Source organism: Erythrolamprus reginae, chromosome 5, assembly GCF_031021105.1.
Source record: "Erythrolamprus reginae isolate rEryReg1 chromosome 5, rEryReg1.hap1, whole genome shotgun sequence".
Lineage (NCBI taxonomy): Eukaryota > Metazoa > Chordata > Lepidosauria > Squamata > Dipsadidae > Erythrolamprus > Erythrolamprus reginae.
In genome coordinates, this window is record NC_091954.1 from 68,837,753 (window position 1) to 68,856,668 (window position 18,916).

At 40.5% G+C, this 18,916-nt stretch overlaps 1 protein-coding gene across 3 annotated transcripts in view; it reads left to right on the plus strand.

The window, feature by feature from the left end:
- ALDH18A1 (aldehyde dehydrogenase 18 family member A1) overlaps positions 1 to 18,916 on the plus strand; it is a 45,741-nt gene that overhangs the window by 9,740 nt on the left and 17,085 nt on the right. Inside the window, exons 1-9 of one of the 3 annotated variants that reach the window (XM_070752981.1) lie at positions 3,152 to 3,313; positions 6,351 to 6,464; positions 8,495 to 8,718; positions 12,986 to 13,135; positions 13,223 to 13,327; positions 15,748 to 15,906; positions 17,325 to 17,415; positions 17,766 to 17,890; positions 18,225 to 18,369. In XM_070752981.1, coding sequence (XP_070609082.1) covers positions 6,380 to 6,464; positions 8,495 to 8,718; positions 12,986 to 13,135; positions 13,223 to 13,327; positions 15,748 to 15,906; positions 17,325 to 17,415; positions 17,766 to 17,890; positions 18,225 to 18,369 — 1,084 coding nt within the window. In that variant the 5' untranslated portion in view covers positions 3,152 to 3,313; positions 6,351 to 6,379. Of the gene's footprint in view, positions 1 to 3,151; positions 3,314 to 6,350; positions 6,465 to 8,494; positions 8,719 to 12,985; positions 13,136 to 13,222; positions 13,328 to 15,747; positions 15,907 to 17,324; positions 17,416 to 17,765; positions 17,891 to 18,224; positions 18,370 to 18,916 lie in introns of those variants that run through there. The other 2 variants (XM_070752982.1, XM_070752980.1) reach the window with 2 other exon arrangements.

Genomic DNA, 18,916 nt, shown 5'->3' on the forward strand with positions numbered 1-18,916 from the left:
TTAAAGAAAGATGATTATGAATTTTTTAATATGGCTTTTGTCATTTGCATTCTACCATTTCTCCTGGACGTATATTCCACTTAAAAATTAACTTAGCTAGTTTGGCACTGAGGAAAATTGAGCAAAAATAGGAATGAGAAATAAAAGAAGTATCCACCTGTTTAGACAAATCCAGCTTTTCTGGAAGTACAGCATCCTTATCTAAAACAAAACAAGAAGTTGCACTGTATATTTAAGAAGTCAGAAAATAAGGGTGGGTAAAATGAAATACAGTGGTACCTCTACTTAAGAATTTAATCCGTGACCAGGTTCTTAAGTAGAAAAGTTTGTAGGTAGAAGCAATTTTTCCCATAGGAATCAATGTAAAAGCAAATAATGTGTGCAAACCCATTAGGAAAGAAATAAAAGCTCAGAATTTGGGCGGGAGGAGGAGGAGGACAGTTGCTGCCGAAGGAAGGTAAGGTGAGGGGAACAAAAAAATTCCAAAACTTTAAGGCTTAAAAAAAAGAGAGAGACTCTGAGGCGGCGAGGAGGGAACGCGCTTTTCATACACCCGGCACGAGGCTGCCTCCCATACACTGCACCAGAGAGAGAAACCCAGGCGGGCAAGAGGGGGAACCTCCCACTCCTTTGACTGAAAGGCGGCAGCTGCTGCTGCTACCTGCTTCCTCTTCCTTCCCATGCTGAAGGACTCCCTTCTCCTCCTGTTCGCTCGCTTTGTAGCCTTTCCTTCACTGTGGTGACTTCTCGGTTTGTCTGAAGCCGAGTTGATCCGGCTGGGGCAAAGCGTCCCCTTTTGCCTTTCTGAGCCCAGGCGCTCCGGGAGGCAACCTCATGCCGGGTGTATGGGAGACAGCACGAGGCAATCACCACAGCGAAATGGTTTATTCCCTCTCCAACCACCCAGAGAAAGGAAAATGCTTTGTTCGCTCGACACTTCCACAGCCTCCTTAAGCGCCACTGAAAGGCTCCTCTGGGAGCCCAGAAAAACCCAAGATGGCCAGGATTAAAGGGGAAATGCCAGGAAACTGACCAGGCCTTTGTGCCGCTCTCAAATTTCATGGGAAATTTTTCCGGGCTCAAGTTCTTAAGTAGAAAATGGTTCTTGAGAAGAGGCAAAAAATCTTGAACACCCGGTTCTTATCTAGAAAAGTTCTTAAGTAGAGGAATTCTTAGGTAGAGGTACCACTGTATAGCGTTGTGGCTTGCTAGCTAGAGCCCTCAGCAACAGTGTTAGTCCAGAAGATTGATTTTGGTACAGAATTTACTTGTCTGGTTTCTACTTAGTTTTATTGCACTGAGAGTAGTTTCACATGTGGTAATTTGTTTTCATGTCAGTGAAGGTTAAGAAACTGTGTATACTCGGATGAAGATGGGGAAGAAGAAGAGAACTGCTATTTCTACATAAAATGAGAAGTTGTTGCTTGGCCCACCCCAAGAATTGTTATGGCAATAAGTCCTTTTCTTTATCAAGTCTTATACTTTGGATATTACAGAATATAATTTTTTTCAACATTGAGATGATTTTCATGTAGAGAAAAGTTGATGAGCCTTTTATGCATTTTACTAGCAACTATTTATCTTATTTCAAGTAGCTGCCAATTTTTTCCTGCGGCTATATACAGCAATACCTATACTAGCAGTTTTGTCTACTAGACGTAAAGATGTCACCATGACTTTTTTTAGTACAGTAGTTTCAGCAAAGCCCAGGCCTGACAATAACCTTGGAATTGATCTTATGGAGTCAGGGCACCATGTACTCTGGCTGAAAGGGGTCATCCTTGGTTGATGAGGCATAAGGATACAGACAAGATGTTTTGAACAGTTTGTTGATCTGATTGTATACTTGATTCCTGTTCAGTAGAATTGTTTACATGTGACCCAGGGGAAGAAGCAACAAATTGTGTCTAAGAGGTGAATGATCAGCAAAATTGATAAAAATAGACCATGGCTTACTTAGAAACATAGAAACATAGAAGTCAGACGGCACAAAAAGACCTCATGGTCCATCTAGTCTGCCCTTATACTATTTTCTGTATTTTATCTTAGGTTGGATATATGTTTATCCCAGGCATGTTTAAAATTCAGTTACTGTGGATTTATCTTCCACGTCTGCTGGAAGTTTGTTCCAAGGATCTACTACTCTTTCAGTAAAATAATATTTTCTCATGTTGCTTTTCATCTTTCCCCCAACTAACTTCAGATTGTGTCCCCTTGTTCTTGTGTTCACTTTCCTATTAAAAACACTTCCCTCCTGGACCTTATTTAACCCTTTAACATATTTAAATGTTCCGATCATGTCCCCCCTTTTCCTTCTGTCATCCAGACTATACAGATTGAGTTCATGAAGTCTTTCCTGATACGTTTTATGCTTAAGACCTTCCACCATTCTTGTAGCCCGTCTTTGGACCCGTTCAATTTTGTCAATATCTTTTTGTAGGTGAGGTCTCCAGAACTGAACACAGTATTCCAAACGTGGTCTCACCAGCACTCTATATAGCGGGATCATAATCTCCCTCTTCCTGCTTGTTATACCTCTACTTTTGAATTTCACCAACATGATAATGAGGGCCTTTGAGAACAGCATCCCACCTTTACACATTTTAAAGTTTTTTCTGTTAATAAACAATATATAGTCCACTTATATTAATGCATGCATGATGACTGTGACTGTTAAAGAAAATTTATAAGATTGAGAACTTCGATACGGAGAGGGGCGGCATACAAATCTAATAAATAATAATAATAATAATAATAATAATAATAATAATAAGAAGAAGAAGAAGAAGAAGAATTTGAATTTTGGGCCCTTCTTGTTCGTCAAAGGAAAAATTCATATTTAGTAATAGGTACGATATGCATTTATTTGGTACAGTATGCATGCACTTTATTCTTTGTGATCTGTACAAATGTAATAATTAATAGAACACAATGGGAAGCTATTAAATGGAGAAAAGTGGGTGTTTGTAGGAGATTGTGACTAGTAAGTGGCTGAGAGATGCATCTCAGCAGTGGGGAGCAGCATTTGTTGACACTTCAATCTTTAACTTGGATTTTGCGCTGCAACGTGGAACTTTTTTTCATCAGCCATTCTAGTGTAAGAGAGGCCAGGCTTCAGTTGTTGGGAATCGGGTTGCATCAGCTACTTGCAGCTCTTCCTGGTGGAACTGATGTGGCTCATCCCAGCAGCTCTAGGATTGGTGGCTAATATGCTTTTGCTGGGATTTGAGGTATTAAATGCCTTTTGTCATTTCTCCTGCTGCGTCTGATGGAAATCTCCCTCTCCCTTCTGTGTTTTCGTTATAAAAAACAGGTAACAATGCTAAACAGTAGAAGCAATATGTTGCAAATGTAATTCTTGGATCTATTGCAAGAGTTCTGTTTTGGATTCATTCTGCCAAACCAGTGCCAGGAAACTGAAGTTTTATGTACTTCTTTCTTGCTTTTAATAAAATAGTGATGCTTGGCTGCGAGGAATTGCATGCAAGAAATTTGGATGAAATAATGTGAAGGCAGCTATTGAACACCTTACCAATTCATGTTTTAAATATCTTTCGGGGGGGAAATTGTTTATAATACATAGTAGTGTATGGTTGCTTTTGTATCAACCCCAAATTTAACATTAAAAAAAATGATGTCTTATAATAGTATAAAACTAAAGCACTTGGTATATTTATATCTTTCTGTTAAACTACTCAAGACTCACTTATACCGCCAGGCATGGGGGAGTTGAGACACCTTTCCCCCAGGCTTTTTTATATTTTGTTTTATGTTTGGTATGAATGCGTTGTTTGGTTTTTAAAATATGATAGGGTTTTATATGCTTTTTTAATATTAGATTTGTTCTACTATAATATTGTTTGTATTATTGTTGTGAGCCGCATACAAGAGGGAGAGGGGCGGCATACAAAACTAATAAATTATTATTATTATTATTATTATTATTATTATTATTATTATTATTATATTTTGTATTTATGTAAAATGTTAATCATTTCGGCTTTTTAAATAATAGCTTAAAGTGCTCCAGGGCAAGAGGTGACAAGCCACTGTAAATTAATTCCAGTATAACTTAATTTTACTTTGGGTGGGAGAATGAATGGGATAATATGGAAAGAAGTTGCCACAGAAGTAAACAGATGCAACTTCCAGTTTCTGCTAGCAGACAGCATATTTTTGGTTCCTGGAAGGCAACAGATCCCACTTACTAAGAATGCTGGGGTCAAGAGACATTGTGATTACTGGAGTTGGAGTATTTAGGAACCCTGAACTGCCTCCTCCCTCAAATGCCTGTTGACATTTATTTATTATTATTATTTATTAATTCAAATTTTATGCCACCCAGTCCCGAAGGACTCAGGGCAGCTTACAAGACAATAAAATACAAGACAATAAAAAGAAGTCAAATATAAAACTAAGTTATAAAACATTAATTAAAACCCTAATAAGTATAATAAACTAACCCAACATAGAAACATAGAAGACTGACGGCAGAAAAAGACCTCATGGTCCATCTAGTCTGCCCTTATACTATTTCCTGTATTTTATCTTACAATGGATATATGTTTATCCCAGGCATGTTTAAATTCAGTTACTGTGGATTTGCCACCCACGTCTGCTGGAAGTTTGTTCCAAGGATCTACTACTCTTTCAGTAAAATAATACTTTCTCACGTTGCTTTTGATCTTTCCCCCAACTAACTTCAGATTGTGTCCCCTTGTTCTTGTGTTCACTTTCCTATTAAAAACATGTATACTAAACATTCATGGACTTGTCTCCATCCATTGGCCAAAGCAACAAGGACAGTTAATTGTCCTTATTGAGGAAAGATCCATTTGACCCGAATGAGATATAAAATGTGTGATTAGTTTACCATTTTGCTCTAATCTTAAAATATTATTTTTCTACCCTTTCTTCCCTCCCTCCCCATTCTTCTTTGTGTATCTTTATAAATTGACTAACCTCTTTTTGTTGCCCGGATGGAAACCACTACAAGAGAGTATTGAAAAGCAGGACAAGAATGTAATGCTTTCAAAATGAGAAACTTCAGTTCTGCAATAAATAGAGATCTTACCTTAGTAATGTGTATATTAGTATTAATATTGTAAAAAATACTTATTTTTAAGGAACAGTTAAATATGGGATTTTTATTATTAGCAGTGCTTTTAATTAATTCTGGATCTTTACTCTAAACTTTGGTGATGTATGCATATCAAATTGATACTTTAATAATGTCCTACTTGGGTCTTTATTGTGGATTTGGGTTTATTTCTGTGATAAGTTCCTAAAAATGTCAGTGTGCTTTCACATTTAATTTTATGTACATAAAAATAAAAGTGTGTACTTTTGGCCTGCTTGACAAAAAGTATTGTTTCAAAGTATTGTGTATTTGAGGATGATTTAGTTATCTTTAATTTCTGTAGGTATTTTTCCAATGTTAAGTGTGGTGTGTGTTTGTCTTAAACCTTAAATAGCAATAGCACTTATATAGCTTCACAGTGCTTTACAGCCCTCTCCAAGCAGTTTACAGAGCCAGCATATTGCCCCCAACAAGCTGGGTCCTCATTTTACCAACTTCTGAAGAATAATGGAAGGCCAAATCACCAGAATTAGCAGAATTAGCCTGCACTACAGTATTGTATTCTAACCACTGAGCCACTACGGCTCATAAATAAAAGCACAAAGAACTCCGTAATTGTTAACCTCACTGGATTTAAGAGATTTTCAATGATTCACACGAATCCCAGCGACTGGTTAGGTCCCACAGAGTGGGCCTTCTCCGGGTCCCGTCGACTAAACAACGTCGCCTGGCAGGACCCAGGGGAAGAGCCTTCTCTGTGGTGGCTCCGACCCTCTGGAACCAACTCCCCCCAGAGATTAGGATTGCCCCCACCCTCCTTGCCTTTCGGAAACTCCTTAAAACCCACCTCTGCCGTCAGGCATGGGGGAATTGAAACATCTCCCCCTTGCCCATGTAGTTTCTGTGTATGATTCGATTGTGTGCTTGTTTTTTATATATTGGGGTTTCTTCTGTATTTTTTAACCTAAAACTGTAATTTAGATTGCTAAATATTAGATTCGTTACTATGTATTGTTTTTTACCATTGTTGTGAGCCGCCCCGAGTCTACGGAGAGGGGCAGCATATAAATCCAATAAATCTAATCTAAATCTTTAGCTAATGTTAACAATATTATTTTCCAATCTACTTTGAAAAGCATTCCCTATTATTCTGCTTTCCCTTATTTTTTTTTCTAATTAGCTGTAGAAGTTCTCTTTGATATGCAGTGGGAAAATTGTACCATACAAAATTATTCCAGTTTTCCTTTCCCCCCACCCCTCTTCCTTATAGGTGTTCTTGGCTTCATCAAGATTTTGACAATGCTGTGCCGAGTGGCTCTTCTCCCTTCCCTGCGATCCTCAGGTCGATTCTGGCAGGCGTCCGATGTGGCTGGATCCCATCCTTGTACGTATGAGAATGAGAGGACTGGGAATCTTCCTGTTATCAGGGCGCATTTGGGCAGAATTCTAGACCTGGTATCTTAATTTCCTATTAGATCGCTACTGGTGGCCAACAACAGCACCATTGTTTCGCGCATACAGTGTTCCCTCGATTTTCGCGGGTTCGAACTTCGCGAAAAGTCTATACCACGGTTTTTCAAAAATATTAATTAAAAAATACTTCACGGGTTTTTTCCTATACCACGGTTTTTCCCACCCAATGACATCATATGTCATCGCCAAACTTTCGTCTGCTTTTAATAAATATTTTTTAAAATAAACTTTAATAAATAAACATGGTGAGTACTAATCTAAATGGTTGCTAATGGAATGGAAAATTGCAATTTAGGGGTTTAAAGTGTTAAGGGAAGGTTTGTGATACTGTTCATAGCCAAACGTAGTGTATTTACTTCCACATCTCTACTTCGCGGAAATTTGACTTTCGCGGGCGGTCTTGGAACGCATCCCCCGCGAAAATCGAGGGAACACTGTAGCCAGGGACAACTCTGCCCTCTTGTGTCCTGCAGTCCCTTTGATCCCGAAAGCAGAAATGTTACTGATTGCAAATATTCCATCCACTTTGAAGTTTATTCTAGATTAGAGGAAGAGTTCAACGTTTTGATGAAACCGAAAAATTACTATAGGTTTCAGTTTGACTCCCTTATTTGCCTATCGGTGTCTGTTTTCAGGTTTCATAAATACAAATGGATGTAGGTCAGTGACATATAGGAAGGACTGGAGAGTCTTACTGGAGTTCCTGCTTTTGCAATTAAAAGAATTGATTATTCAACAAGCATTGCTTATTAAATTTTTGTTTATTATTTTTTTTAAGATGAGACAGCTTTATATTTTAAAATGTTTTTAAAATAGAGGAAAAATGTAATTTGCTTATCACATTTATATGGCTGCCCATCTTACAAAACACCAGTCTGGGGAGCATATAACAATCAAATTGCAACAACTATGAAAATAGGCAATATAAAATCCAGATTAAAATTAAAATTATTAAAATTATGTAAAATTATAAAAATCAATACAGGGACCATTAGAACCATTCATTTGATGACTGTTTGAATTTACGCGGCACTGAAAAAAGTGACTTACGGCCATTACAGAATCTCCATGATTGTGTGATCAGAATTTGGGCACTTGGCAATAGGCCAGTATTTATGACAGTTGAACTGTCCCAGGGTCACGTGATCACCATTTAAAACCTTTCTAGCTGGCTTCCAACAAGCAGAGTCAATGGGGCAAGCTAGATTCACTTAAAGATCACATGATTCACTTAACAATTGCAAGTAATTCAATTAACAGTAGCAAAAAATATCATAAAATGGCCTTTTGGGTTCAATTGTGGTTGGAAGTCGAGTATTTAACCTACATACCAATCATAAGCCCGGGGTGGTGCAGCAGGTAGAGTGCTGTACTGCAGGCCACTGAAGCTGACTGTAGATCTGAAGGTCAGCGGTTCAAATCTCATCACCGGCTCAAGGTTGACTCAGCCTTCCATCCTTCCGAGGTGGGTAAAATGAGGACCCGGATTGTGGGGGCAATAGCCTGGCTCTGTTAAGAAGTGCTATTGCTAACATGTTGTAAGCTGCCCTGAGTCTAAGGAGAAGGGTGGCATAAAAATTGAATAAATAAATAAATTGAATAAATAAATAAATAAATAAATAAATAAATAAATAAGGAAAGAGCATCAAGCAGTGGAACCTTCTGAGCATATTTCTGGAATTTAATTTAATGTTACTTAAGTATTTGTTTTAAAAAGTTATTATACTGTCCTGATCTACATGGATAATGAAAGGATAATGAGCATGAAACCCATGGAATATTATCTTCCTTTATGAATACTTTGTTTGTGCCCGAGAGGTTACTTTGACAAATGTTTTCAAGCAGGAAGTCTCGAGAGAATTCCATCTCAGACTTGGGACCAGGAAGGAGGAATTAGGATAGGTAAGTCCAGCTGATGCTTTTGCTATGTTTCAACTGCAGGCTTACTGGCTCCTAACCTCGTCTTGAGAAATAAGTCTGCCCGAGGATGGAGCAACATACCTTTTATCACAGTACCCCTCAGTCGCACCCATGGCAAATCTTTCGCACATCGAAGCGAGCTAAAGCATGCCAAGAGAATTGTGGTGAAATTGGGGAGTGCTGTTGTCACTCGAGGTGATGAATGTGGCCTAGCCCTGGGGCGATTGGCATCCATCGTTGAACAGGTAAATTTAGCTTAGGTTTTTCATACCTAGCTGATTTGTTGATCTAAATTCTAAAACCATGCACCAGCTAAAGTTGGCAGTGTTGGGGTATAAAGGAGATTAAATCCATCTTCAGCCAATTGATAAGACCCTGCTTTAGAATCTTCCTCCTGTATTTTTCTTGTTCTAGTTCTTGATATGTTAACTGTTTTTCTTTGCTGATTAAATAATAAGGAATGAGGAATACGCAGGAATAGCAACATTAGAATACAATAGAATTATTTATTGGCCAAGGGTGATTGGACACACAAGGAATTTGTCTTTGGTGCACATGCTCTCAGCGTACATAAAATAAAATATACATTTGTCAAGAATCATGAGGTACAACACTTAATTATTGTCATAGGGGTCAAATAAACAATCAGGAAACAATATTAATAGAAATCTTAAGGATACAAACAACAAGTTACAGTCATACAGTCATAAGTGGGAGGGGATAGCTGATAGGAATGATGAGAAAAAAAGTAGTAGTAATGGTAGTGCATTTAGTAAATAGTTTGACAGTGTTGAGGGAATTATTTATTTAGCAGAGTGATGGCGTTTGGGGAAAAACTGTTCTTGTGTCTCGTTGTCTTGCTCTATAGCAGTGCTCTATAGCGACGTTTTGAGAGTAGTAGTTAGAACAGTTTATATCCAGAATGTGAGGGATGTTCATCAATATCCTAAATAAGAGAAGTGGTATTGTAGAATCTTTTCAAGTACAGTGATACCTTGTCTTACGAACTTAATTGGTTCCTGGAGGAGGTTCGTGAGGCGAAAAGAAAACAATGTAAAACCGATTAATGCGTGTAAGCAAAAAAAAAAATTTGCAAAAACACCGCTCTGCTGGGCGCTGCCACATGGCTATCACCTTTTGAAACAGCCGGGCGCTTCTTGGCTTTCTCCCGAACACCGAACCCAGAAGTTCGGCAAAGGTTCAGGTTCGGGAGGCCGCCGAGAAGCCCAGGCGCCCGGCTGTCACCTTTTGAAACAGCCAAGGGGATTCTCAGCTTTCTCCTGAATGCCAAACCCGGAAGTTCGGCAAAAGTTCAGGTTCAGCGTTCAGATTCGGGAGGCCGCCGAGAAGCCCCGCCGCCCGGCTGTCACCTTGCCAGAAGAGCCGTGGAGCTGTCGGCCGGTCAGGAGGCTCAAACGGAGGTGGGGAATCCCAATAGGGAATTCCATGGGCAGAGCTTTGACGTCACGGAGACGTTCTTCCTAGAGTCCACATTTCGACCGGCCAGGAAGGACGTCTTCATGACATCAAAGCTCCGCCCATGGAATTCCCTTTTGGGATTCCCCACCTCCGCGGCTCTTTTGGCAAGGTGACAGCCGGGTGGCGGCGCTTCTCAGCAGCCTCCCGAACGCCAAACCCGAACTTTTGTCAAACGTTTGGGTTCGGCGTTCAGAAGAACGCCGAGAAGCCCCCCGGCTGTTTCAAAAGGTGACAGCCGGGCGGCGGCGCTTCTCAGCGGAACCCGAACCCGAACTTTTGCCAAACATCCAGGTTCAGCGTTCGCAGCGGCGGGTTCGTAAGGCGAAAAAAGTTTGTAAGAAGAGGCACAAAAATCCCGAACCCTGGGTTCGTATCTCAAAAAGTTCGTAAGACCAGGGGTTCGTATAACGAGGTACTACTGTACTTATCTATATACAGTACAGTGGAACCCCGACATAAGCGCTGCTCTACTTAAGAGCAACTCGAGATAAGAGCTGGGAGGGGAGAGATATTTTTGTTCTACTTACAAGCCCAAATTCGAGATACAAGCGCCAAGGAGCTGTCTCCTGAAGCCAAACGCTAACTTCCGCGTTCAGCTTCAGGAGACAGCTGCGAAGCGGCGCGCGTGTTTTAAAAGGTTGCAGCCGGCCTGGGGGGCTCGGGGGGGTGCTTGCAGCTTTCTTTCTTGCTCTTTTTCTTTCTCTCTTTTACCTTCCCTTCCTCTATTTCTTCTTTTCTTTCTCCTTCCCACCTTCTTCCCTCCCTCCCTCCCTTCACTCATTCCTCTCTTACTCTCCCCTTTCATAAGTTTTCTTGCTTCCTTCCTCTGTTCCTGTCCCTTCCCCCTTTCTTTCTTTCTTTCTTTCTTTCTTTCTTTCTTTCTTTCTTTCTTTCTTTCTTTCTTTCTTGCTCTTTTTCTTTCTCTCTTTTACCTTCCCTTCCTCTATTTCTTCTTTTCTTTCTCCTTCCCACCTTCTTCCCTCCCTCCCTTCACTCATTCCTCTCTTACTCTCCCCTTTCATAAGTTTTCTTGCTTCCTTCCTCTGTTCCTGTCCCTTCCCCCTTTCTTTCTTTCTTTCTTTCTTTCTTTCTTTCTTTCTTTCTTGCTCTTTTTCTTTCTCTCTTTTACCTTCCCTTCCTCTATTTCTTCTTTTCTTTCTCCTTCCCACCTTCTTCCCTCCCTCCCTCCCTTCACTCATTCCTCTCTTACTCTCCCCTTTCATAAGTTTTCTTGCTTCCTTCCTCTGTTCCTGTCCCTTCCCCCTTTCTTTCTTTCTTTCTTTCTTTCTTGCTCTTTTTCTTTCTCTCTTTTACCTTCCCTTCCTCTATTTCTTCTTTTCTTTCTCATTCCCACCTTCTTCCCTCCCTCCCTCCCTTCACTCATTCCTCTCTTACTCTCCCCTTTCATAAGTTTCCTTGCTTCCTTCCTCTGTTCCTGTCCCTTCCCTCTTTCCTTCCTTCCTTCCCACCCTCCGTCCATTCATTCACCCATTCCTCTCTTGATCGCTTAAAGCCGGTCCCTGGTGCAAAAAGGGTTGGGGACCTCTGTCCTACAGGATTGGGTGGCAGAGAAGTTGAACATATGTAAATTTAAAAGTTTAAGAAAGTTTACAAGTTAAGTGAAAGAAACTTCATTATTCATTTATATGTACATGTACATTTCTTCATTAAAAACATGTCTTTCTGCATAATTTAGACTAACTTTGTGAGTTTTTTGAGGGCTGGAACCAATTAAAATTATTTACATTAATTCCTATGGGGAAAAGTCGTTCGAGATAAGAGCTGCTCGACTTAAGAGCCCAGGTCCGGAACGAATTAAACTCGTATCTCGAGGTACCACTGTATATAAAAGCAAAAACCACTCACGCTGTAATCACGAAATTTCCAGAACCATAAAGTTTACAAACTTGAAATTTGCCATGTATGTTCCTCTTGGCTTCTACAAGCTCACTAAGAAAGGATTTTTTCGAAATGACATCAGAGGGGGTCATGCGCACATGCATGGGAGGCGTGGGGTGAGCAGGATGAAAAAATACCCAGGCAGCACCAAGTCATCAGCTAGTTAATGGATAAATTGCGCTGTTTTGGAATTATTTCAATCCTTTCAGAGGCCAACTGCTGTGGGGACATTGCCCTGTTCTATATACAGTGATACCTCATCTTACGAACGCCTCTTCTAACGAACTTTTCAAGATACGAACCCGGTGTTTAAGATTTTTTGCCTCTTCTTCCGAACTATTTTCACCTTACGAACCCAAGCAGCTGCTGGTGGGATGAAGGGGTTTCTTTTCCCCCCCTTTTTTGAAGAAAGGGAGGGGCGGCTTGGAGGAGGAAAGATTTTGCAGAGAACAACGTGCTTGCAATGGCACTGAAAGGGTGTCTTTTGAAGAAAGAAAAGGGAGGGGCGGCTTGGAGGAGGAAAGATTTTGCAGAGAACAGGGTGCTTGCAGAGGCACTGAAAGGGTTTCTTTTGAAGAAAAAAAGGGAGGGGCGGCTTGGAGGAGGAAAGATTTTGCAGAGAACAGGGTGCTTGCAAAGGCACTGAAAGGGTGTCTTTTGAAGAAAGAAAAGGGAGGGGCGCCTTGGAGGAGGAAAGATTTTGCAGAGAACAACGTGCTTGCAGAGGCACTGAAACGGTGTCTTTTGAAGAAAGAAAAGGGAGGGGCGTCCCCCTTGCCTTTCTTCCTTCCCACTCTCCCTTTAGCCTAGCCTTGCTTCTTCCACCCGCCCCCTTTAGCTGCTCCTCCCTGCCCTCTGTTCTCCTCCCTTCTAAAGTTTGGGATTTTCCTGAAGGATTTGCACGCATTATTTGCTTTTACATTGATTCCTATGGGAAACATTGTTTCATCTTACGAACTTTTCACCTTATGAACCTCCTCCTGGAACCAATTAAGTTCGTATGATGAGGTACCACTGTATTAATACTACACAGCCTAAGCCTGACCATGCTCCTTTGAAGAGTGTTTGCAGTTGTGTTTGAAAACCGAAGCAGCATAAAAAGACAGAGGGCTTCTCTCTGTTTTGGACCCATAGGTGTCAATGCTGCAAAACCAGGGCCGGGAGATGATGATTGTCACCAGTGGTGCCGTGGCGTTTGGAAAGCAGCGCCTCCGTCACGAGATCCTGCTTTCACAGAGCGTCAGGCAGGCTCTCCACTCGGGGCAGAACCAGCTCAAAGATATGGTGAGTAACTGGGGAGAGGTGCCAAAGTTCTTGGAAATGCCAACAGGTGCTGCCGTAGCTGACCGACGTGTTGTCTGATCTCTCTAGGCCATTCCTGTGCTGGAGGCTCGAGCCTGTGCTGCCGCTGGTCAGAGTGGGCTGATGGCCCTGTATGAGGCTATGTTCACACAATACAGCATCTGTGCAGCTCAGGTAAAACACTGCATGGATAGGCTCATTTTTGCAATGGGTTCTTTTGTACCCTGTTCTAGGAACACCAGTTCATTTAAGCCATTGCACCGTGACAAATTCCATGGGGTTGGGGGCTTGAACCTCCAACACCAAAGTAGAACAGGCTACCAAACTCTCCTTAGTCTAACCTGCCGTACCAAGATATATAACTTGTCGCGATAGTAAAAATGATTAAAGTCCGTTTGAACCTTAATTACCGCGGAGGTGATAGATGGAAGCTGTTTAGTCCTTTGTTCAAAACAAGATTTCTTTTATTATAAAAGTAGAAAATAAAACATGTCCCGGTGGACAAAACAACAAATACGTCTTACATGATGGTGGATAGAAATAAGAAAAAAAAATTAGAATGAAGAAGAAGGAAGTAGTGTTAGATGTGGCAGGATATTACATCATAATAGGAGGATCTTAATGAAGCACACACAGTTAACTCTTTAATTACTAAATGTCTCTGGGGCTGTCAATATTCAGCGTGACATAACTGTTAGGAAATCTCAGCCTAATTACAATAAAACCAATCCAATTAAATTAAAATTACAAAGCAATCTAAAATCCCTAAGTAAATTAAAAAATCAATCACACCCATTCGTACAGCAATCATACAATCAATCATTAGCCAGGGGTTAAGATCTAATCGTCCCAAGCCTGACAACATAAATGAATCTTAAGACTCTTATGAAAGGCAAGGAGGGTGGGCGTAGTACGAATCTTTGTGGGGAGCTGATTCCAGAGGGCCGGGGCCCCTACAGAGAAGGCTCTTCCCCTAGGTCCCGCCAAACAACATTGTCCAGTTGACGGGACCTGGAGAAGGCCGACTCCGTGGGACCCAACCGGTCGCTGGGATTCATGTGGCAGTAGGTGATTCCGCAAGTAATCTGGTCCAATGCCATATAGGGCTTTATAGGTCATACCCAATAGTTAAGCATATGGCTAAGATCATTTGCCAGTTCGGTATCCAATTTCTAATTCAGTAAACTTTTCAAACAACCTAGCAGAAAGAAATTAGAATTATTTTACTGCACTTTAAAACTTACCTGCAAAGACTTTTAAAAGTAATCTTACCAGAATGTTCGTCTGTGATTATTTCTTGAAGACAGCTCTATAGGATTCTAAAGCAGATTTTGGCCTTTGCTTATAAAAATGGTCTAGCAAATGGATAAAGGAGTCTGGATTCTCTAGTTCAGGGTCTGACAACATCTTAATTATATCCCTATTAATATAAATCAGTGTCACCTTTATTGTAAAGTTATAGTTAAAGAATCTTGTGAGTCTAAATGTGCTTCCCCTTTTCTCCCTTTATCTTCATATCTGAGATAATAATAAAAGAGCAAGTCCTCATTTCCAAGACTTCTAAGTTTATACACAGAGCTTTTAGTGAAAATCCTCTCTCCCCACATGTCTACTGACATCCTTGCAAAACTATAAAAAGTTTTTAAGCCAGGATTTGCTTTTGCAGAATCCATAGTGATTTTCATTTAATAAAGTATGTTCTTCTATACGGCAAGTGGCTTTTTCTTTCATGAATACTTCTCAAGGCTCAAAGTTGATTCAGTCTTCCATCCTTCCGAGGTTAGTAAAATGAGGACCCATTGTTGGAGCCAATCTGTAAACTGCTTAGAGAGTGCTATAAAGCAGTGCTTCCCAACCTTGGCAACTTGAAGGTATCTGGACTTCAACTCCCAGAATTCCCCAGCCAGCATTCGCTGGCTGGGGAATTCTGGGAGTTGAAGTCCAAATATCTTCAAGTTGCTAAGGTTGGGAAACACCGCTATAAAGCATTGTGGAGTATATATAGGTCTAAGTGTTATTGCTATTGTACCAGTATACGAAACTGACATGTTTGTTTTATATTGTTTTTGTTTGTTTTGTGTGTTGTGTTGCCTTGTGTTTTGTGGGATGTGTTCCTTCCTACATTCATTATTATTGCCTTACATTTTTTTCTGACAAAGTTTCTGTTTCTTTTATTTACTTTGTTAGAAACAGGCTTTCCATTTATTGAAGGAAGATGCTTTAAATTTTACGGCTTCCTGAATGCTGCTTCAATGCCAGGATGGCCTCTTTCGGACTTGTTGCCTCTTTCTTAAATGGTGGAATACTCTCTATTATTGTAATATTGTAAAAACCACAATGACGAGGCTTGGCTCTTCAGACGTTTCCTTTGATCCTCCTTTTCACTAGTTCCTTAAATTTAAAAACAAAAAGATTTACATATTTCCCCCTTGTAGTAAAATATGACTGGGTTGGACTCTCCTGTATGTTTGTATGCTTCTGGCCTAAGTCCTTGTTAAGAACTTGAAAATGTTGTTAGTATCTGTCCAATCTTGCACATTATACTCAAATTAATAGAGGGTCATTTTTATCAGTAATTTTCCCTTTTTTTCCAGATCTTGGTTACTAATCTGGATTTCCACGATGAGCAGAAACGTAGAAATTTAAACGGGACTTTGCATGAGCTGCTACGGATGAATATTGTTCCTATCATCAATACCAATGATGCTGTGGTTCCTCCCCCAGAGCCTAACAGTGACCTTCAGGGGGTAAACGTGGGTAACATCTTTTAGTGGGTGGTTGGTACATGCTTCTTTGTAGACACAACAACATGCTTATTGGTATGGCTGTGCGTGTTTTTCAAAAAAGCTTTGCATGTTCTGTAGTCTTTCTCTGCTTTTCATTAAAGACTATCTTCAGACTTCTGTATGAGCTTGTAAAAAAGAAGCTGCTGTTTGAAGAATTACATTAACTTATGAATTCTTTCGCCTACCAATCTAGTACAGTGGTACCTCATGATACGAACCCCTCATCTTACGAACAACCCGAGATACGAACCCCGGGTTCAGAAAATTTTTGCCTCTTCTTATGAACTTTTTTCTTCTTAAGAACCTGCCGCCTCCGCCGAGAAGCCCCGCCGCCCGGCTGTCGCTTTTTGAAACAGCCGGGGGGCTTCTCAGCGTCCTCCTGAACCCGAACGCCAAACCCGAACTTCTTGGCGGCCTCCCAAACGCCGAACCTGGAAGTTCGGGTTTGACGTTTGGGTTCAGGAGGACGCTGGGAAGCCCCCCGGCTGTTTCAAAAGGTGACAGCCGGGCGGCGGCATTTTTTTTGCAGGGGTTTTTTTTTCGTTGCACGGATTAATTGATTTTACATTGTTTCCTATGGGAAACAATGTTTCGTCTTATGAACCTCCCCCTGGAACCAATTAGGTTCGTAAGACGAGGTATTACTGTAGTTTGAAAACAGGCAAATGCTAGTAGATCAATAGGTACCACTTTGGTGGGAAGGTAACAGCATTCCATGCGTCTCAGTGCATAAATCCAGCCACATGACAGTGGAAGTGTCTTCGGACAATGCTGGTTCCCTAGGCCAGAGGTAGGCAAAGTTGGCTCTTTAATGACATGTGGACTTCAACTCCCAGAATTCCTGCGCTAGCATGATTGACTCAGGAATTCTGGGAGTTGAAGTCCACAAGTCATAGAAGAACCAACTTTGCCTACCCCTGCCCTAGGCTAATAAATGAAGATCAGCATCATACTCTAGAATCGGACATGACTGGACAGAAGAAACCTTTACCTTTTAAAATATCTTTCAACCAGTGATAAGTCATTCAGAAAGCTGAAAAAAGTTAGGTTACTTTAATGAATAGCAGAGAGAGTCCAGAACAATCTTTCCATGTTGTTTTCAAAGTTGCATTAATTGAGCTGTAATGCATGTTAACGTGGGCTTAGTGCATAGGGCTGACATGTTTATTTCACTGCTTCTGGAGGTAGCAATTTATGCTTTTTGCGGTGACTTGCCAGACTGACTGCTGACATTATAACTGATTGACTCCTAACTATGCAAATGCAAATCAACCTCAAGGCCACTTCTGTGCTTTGCATTGATAGGAATTAATTAGATAGTGGCTCACTTGGCTAGTTTGTGCATACTGTGCATATCTGACCTTTTTTAAAAATTTGGGTTCTAGGTAATTAGTGTGAAGGACAATGATAGTTTAGCAGCACGGCTAGCTGTGGAAATGAAGACAGATCTGCTAATTGTTCTTTCTGATGTTGAAGGTACAAGATATTTCATTGTCTAACTAAATTAATAATGTGTTTATGCAATGACTTGGTTGAGGAAGGGAGTGGGAGGGATGGTTTTGGACTATACAATTGCCCCATATCACACAATCTTGGAAGAAAACCGCCCTGAGTCCCCAAAGAGGGGTGGCATATAAATCCAATTAAATAAATAAAATAAATTAAAAAAACAAGAGCACTAGCAGCCTCATGAGCTTTAATTCTGGTTCTGCTGTTTCTCTTGCAGTTGAGTGGATACTTGAAACTAAAAAATGCCACCAGGGAAGAATCAAAGATACTTGAATTCCATCTGATGCCATTAATTCATTTCTATCCTTCCATTTCAGGACTTTTTGATAGTCCTCCAGGGTCAGATGATGCAAAACTCATAGATATATTTTATCCTGGAGACCAGCAGTCTGTGACTTTTGGAACCAAATCTCGAGTGGGGATGGGAGGCATGGAGGCCAAGGTGGGTTAGATTTTCTTTATATTTCTAATATATTTCTGTTTCATTTTATTATCTTACTAGAGGAAGGAGGATGATACTTAAATAGCAGTTTGGAACATGTGTTGATGATTTTGCGTTTATTTCTGCATTCTGTTTTTTGTCCATGAAAGAGACTGACACCACAAGCTGCCCATATATGTAGATACATGTGTTGTATAGAAATAAATATAAATATGTTTCTGGTTTTTGTATCGCACAGAAAAATAATCAGATAGATGACGCATCCTTGGCATCTTAGTCAGAAAGTTATTGAAGTAGTTATTACTGTGCAGATCTAAGAAATCACTTTTTACAGGTTAAAGCTGCCCTGTGGGCCCTGCAAGGAGGAACTTCAGTTGTGATTGCTAATGGAACACATCCCAAGATCTCTGGCCATGTCATCACAGATATTGTGGAGGGGAAAAAAGTTGGCACATTTTTTTCAGAGGTAAAACCTGCAGGTAAGTTGGGCTGTCACAACTATCATCTGCAAAGAAAGAAGAATTGCACTTAAAAAGAATATAACTTTTAGGTCACAATAGGCTAAACTTCTCTTGTCATGAATCTAAAGTGTGCAATAGGGTTGATATTCCTGGAGGCGTCTGTAATATGGTAAATGATTTAGCTTTACTAGATAAATGGTCAAAGCAATGGAAACTGCAGTTTAATGTTTCCAAATGTAAAATAATGCACTTGGGGAAAAGGAATCCTCAATCTGAGTATTGTATTGGCAGTTCTGTGTTAGCAAAAACTTCAGAAGAGAAGGATTTAGGGGTAGTGATTTCTGACAGTCTCAAAATGGGTGAACAGTGTGGTCGGGCAGTAGGAAAAGCAAGTAGGATGCTTGGCTGCATAGCTAGAGGTATAACAAGCAGGAAGAGGGAGATTAGGATCCTGCTATATAGAGTGCTGGTGAGACCACATTTGGAATACTGTGTTCAGTTGTGGAGACCTCACCTACAAAAAGATATTGACAAAATTGAACGGGTCCAAAGACGGGCTACAAGA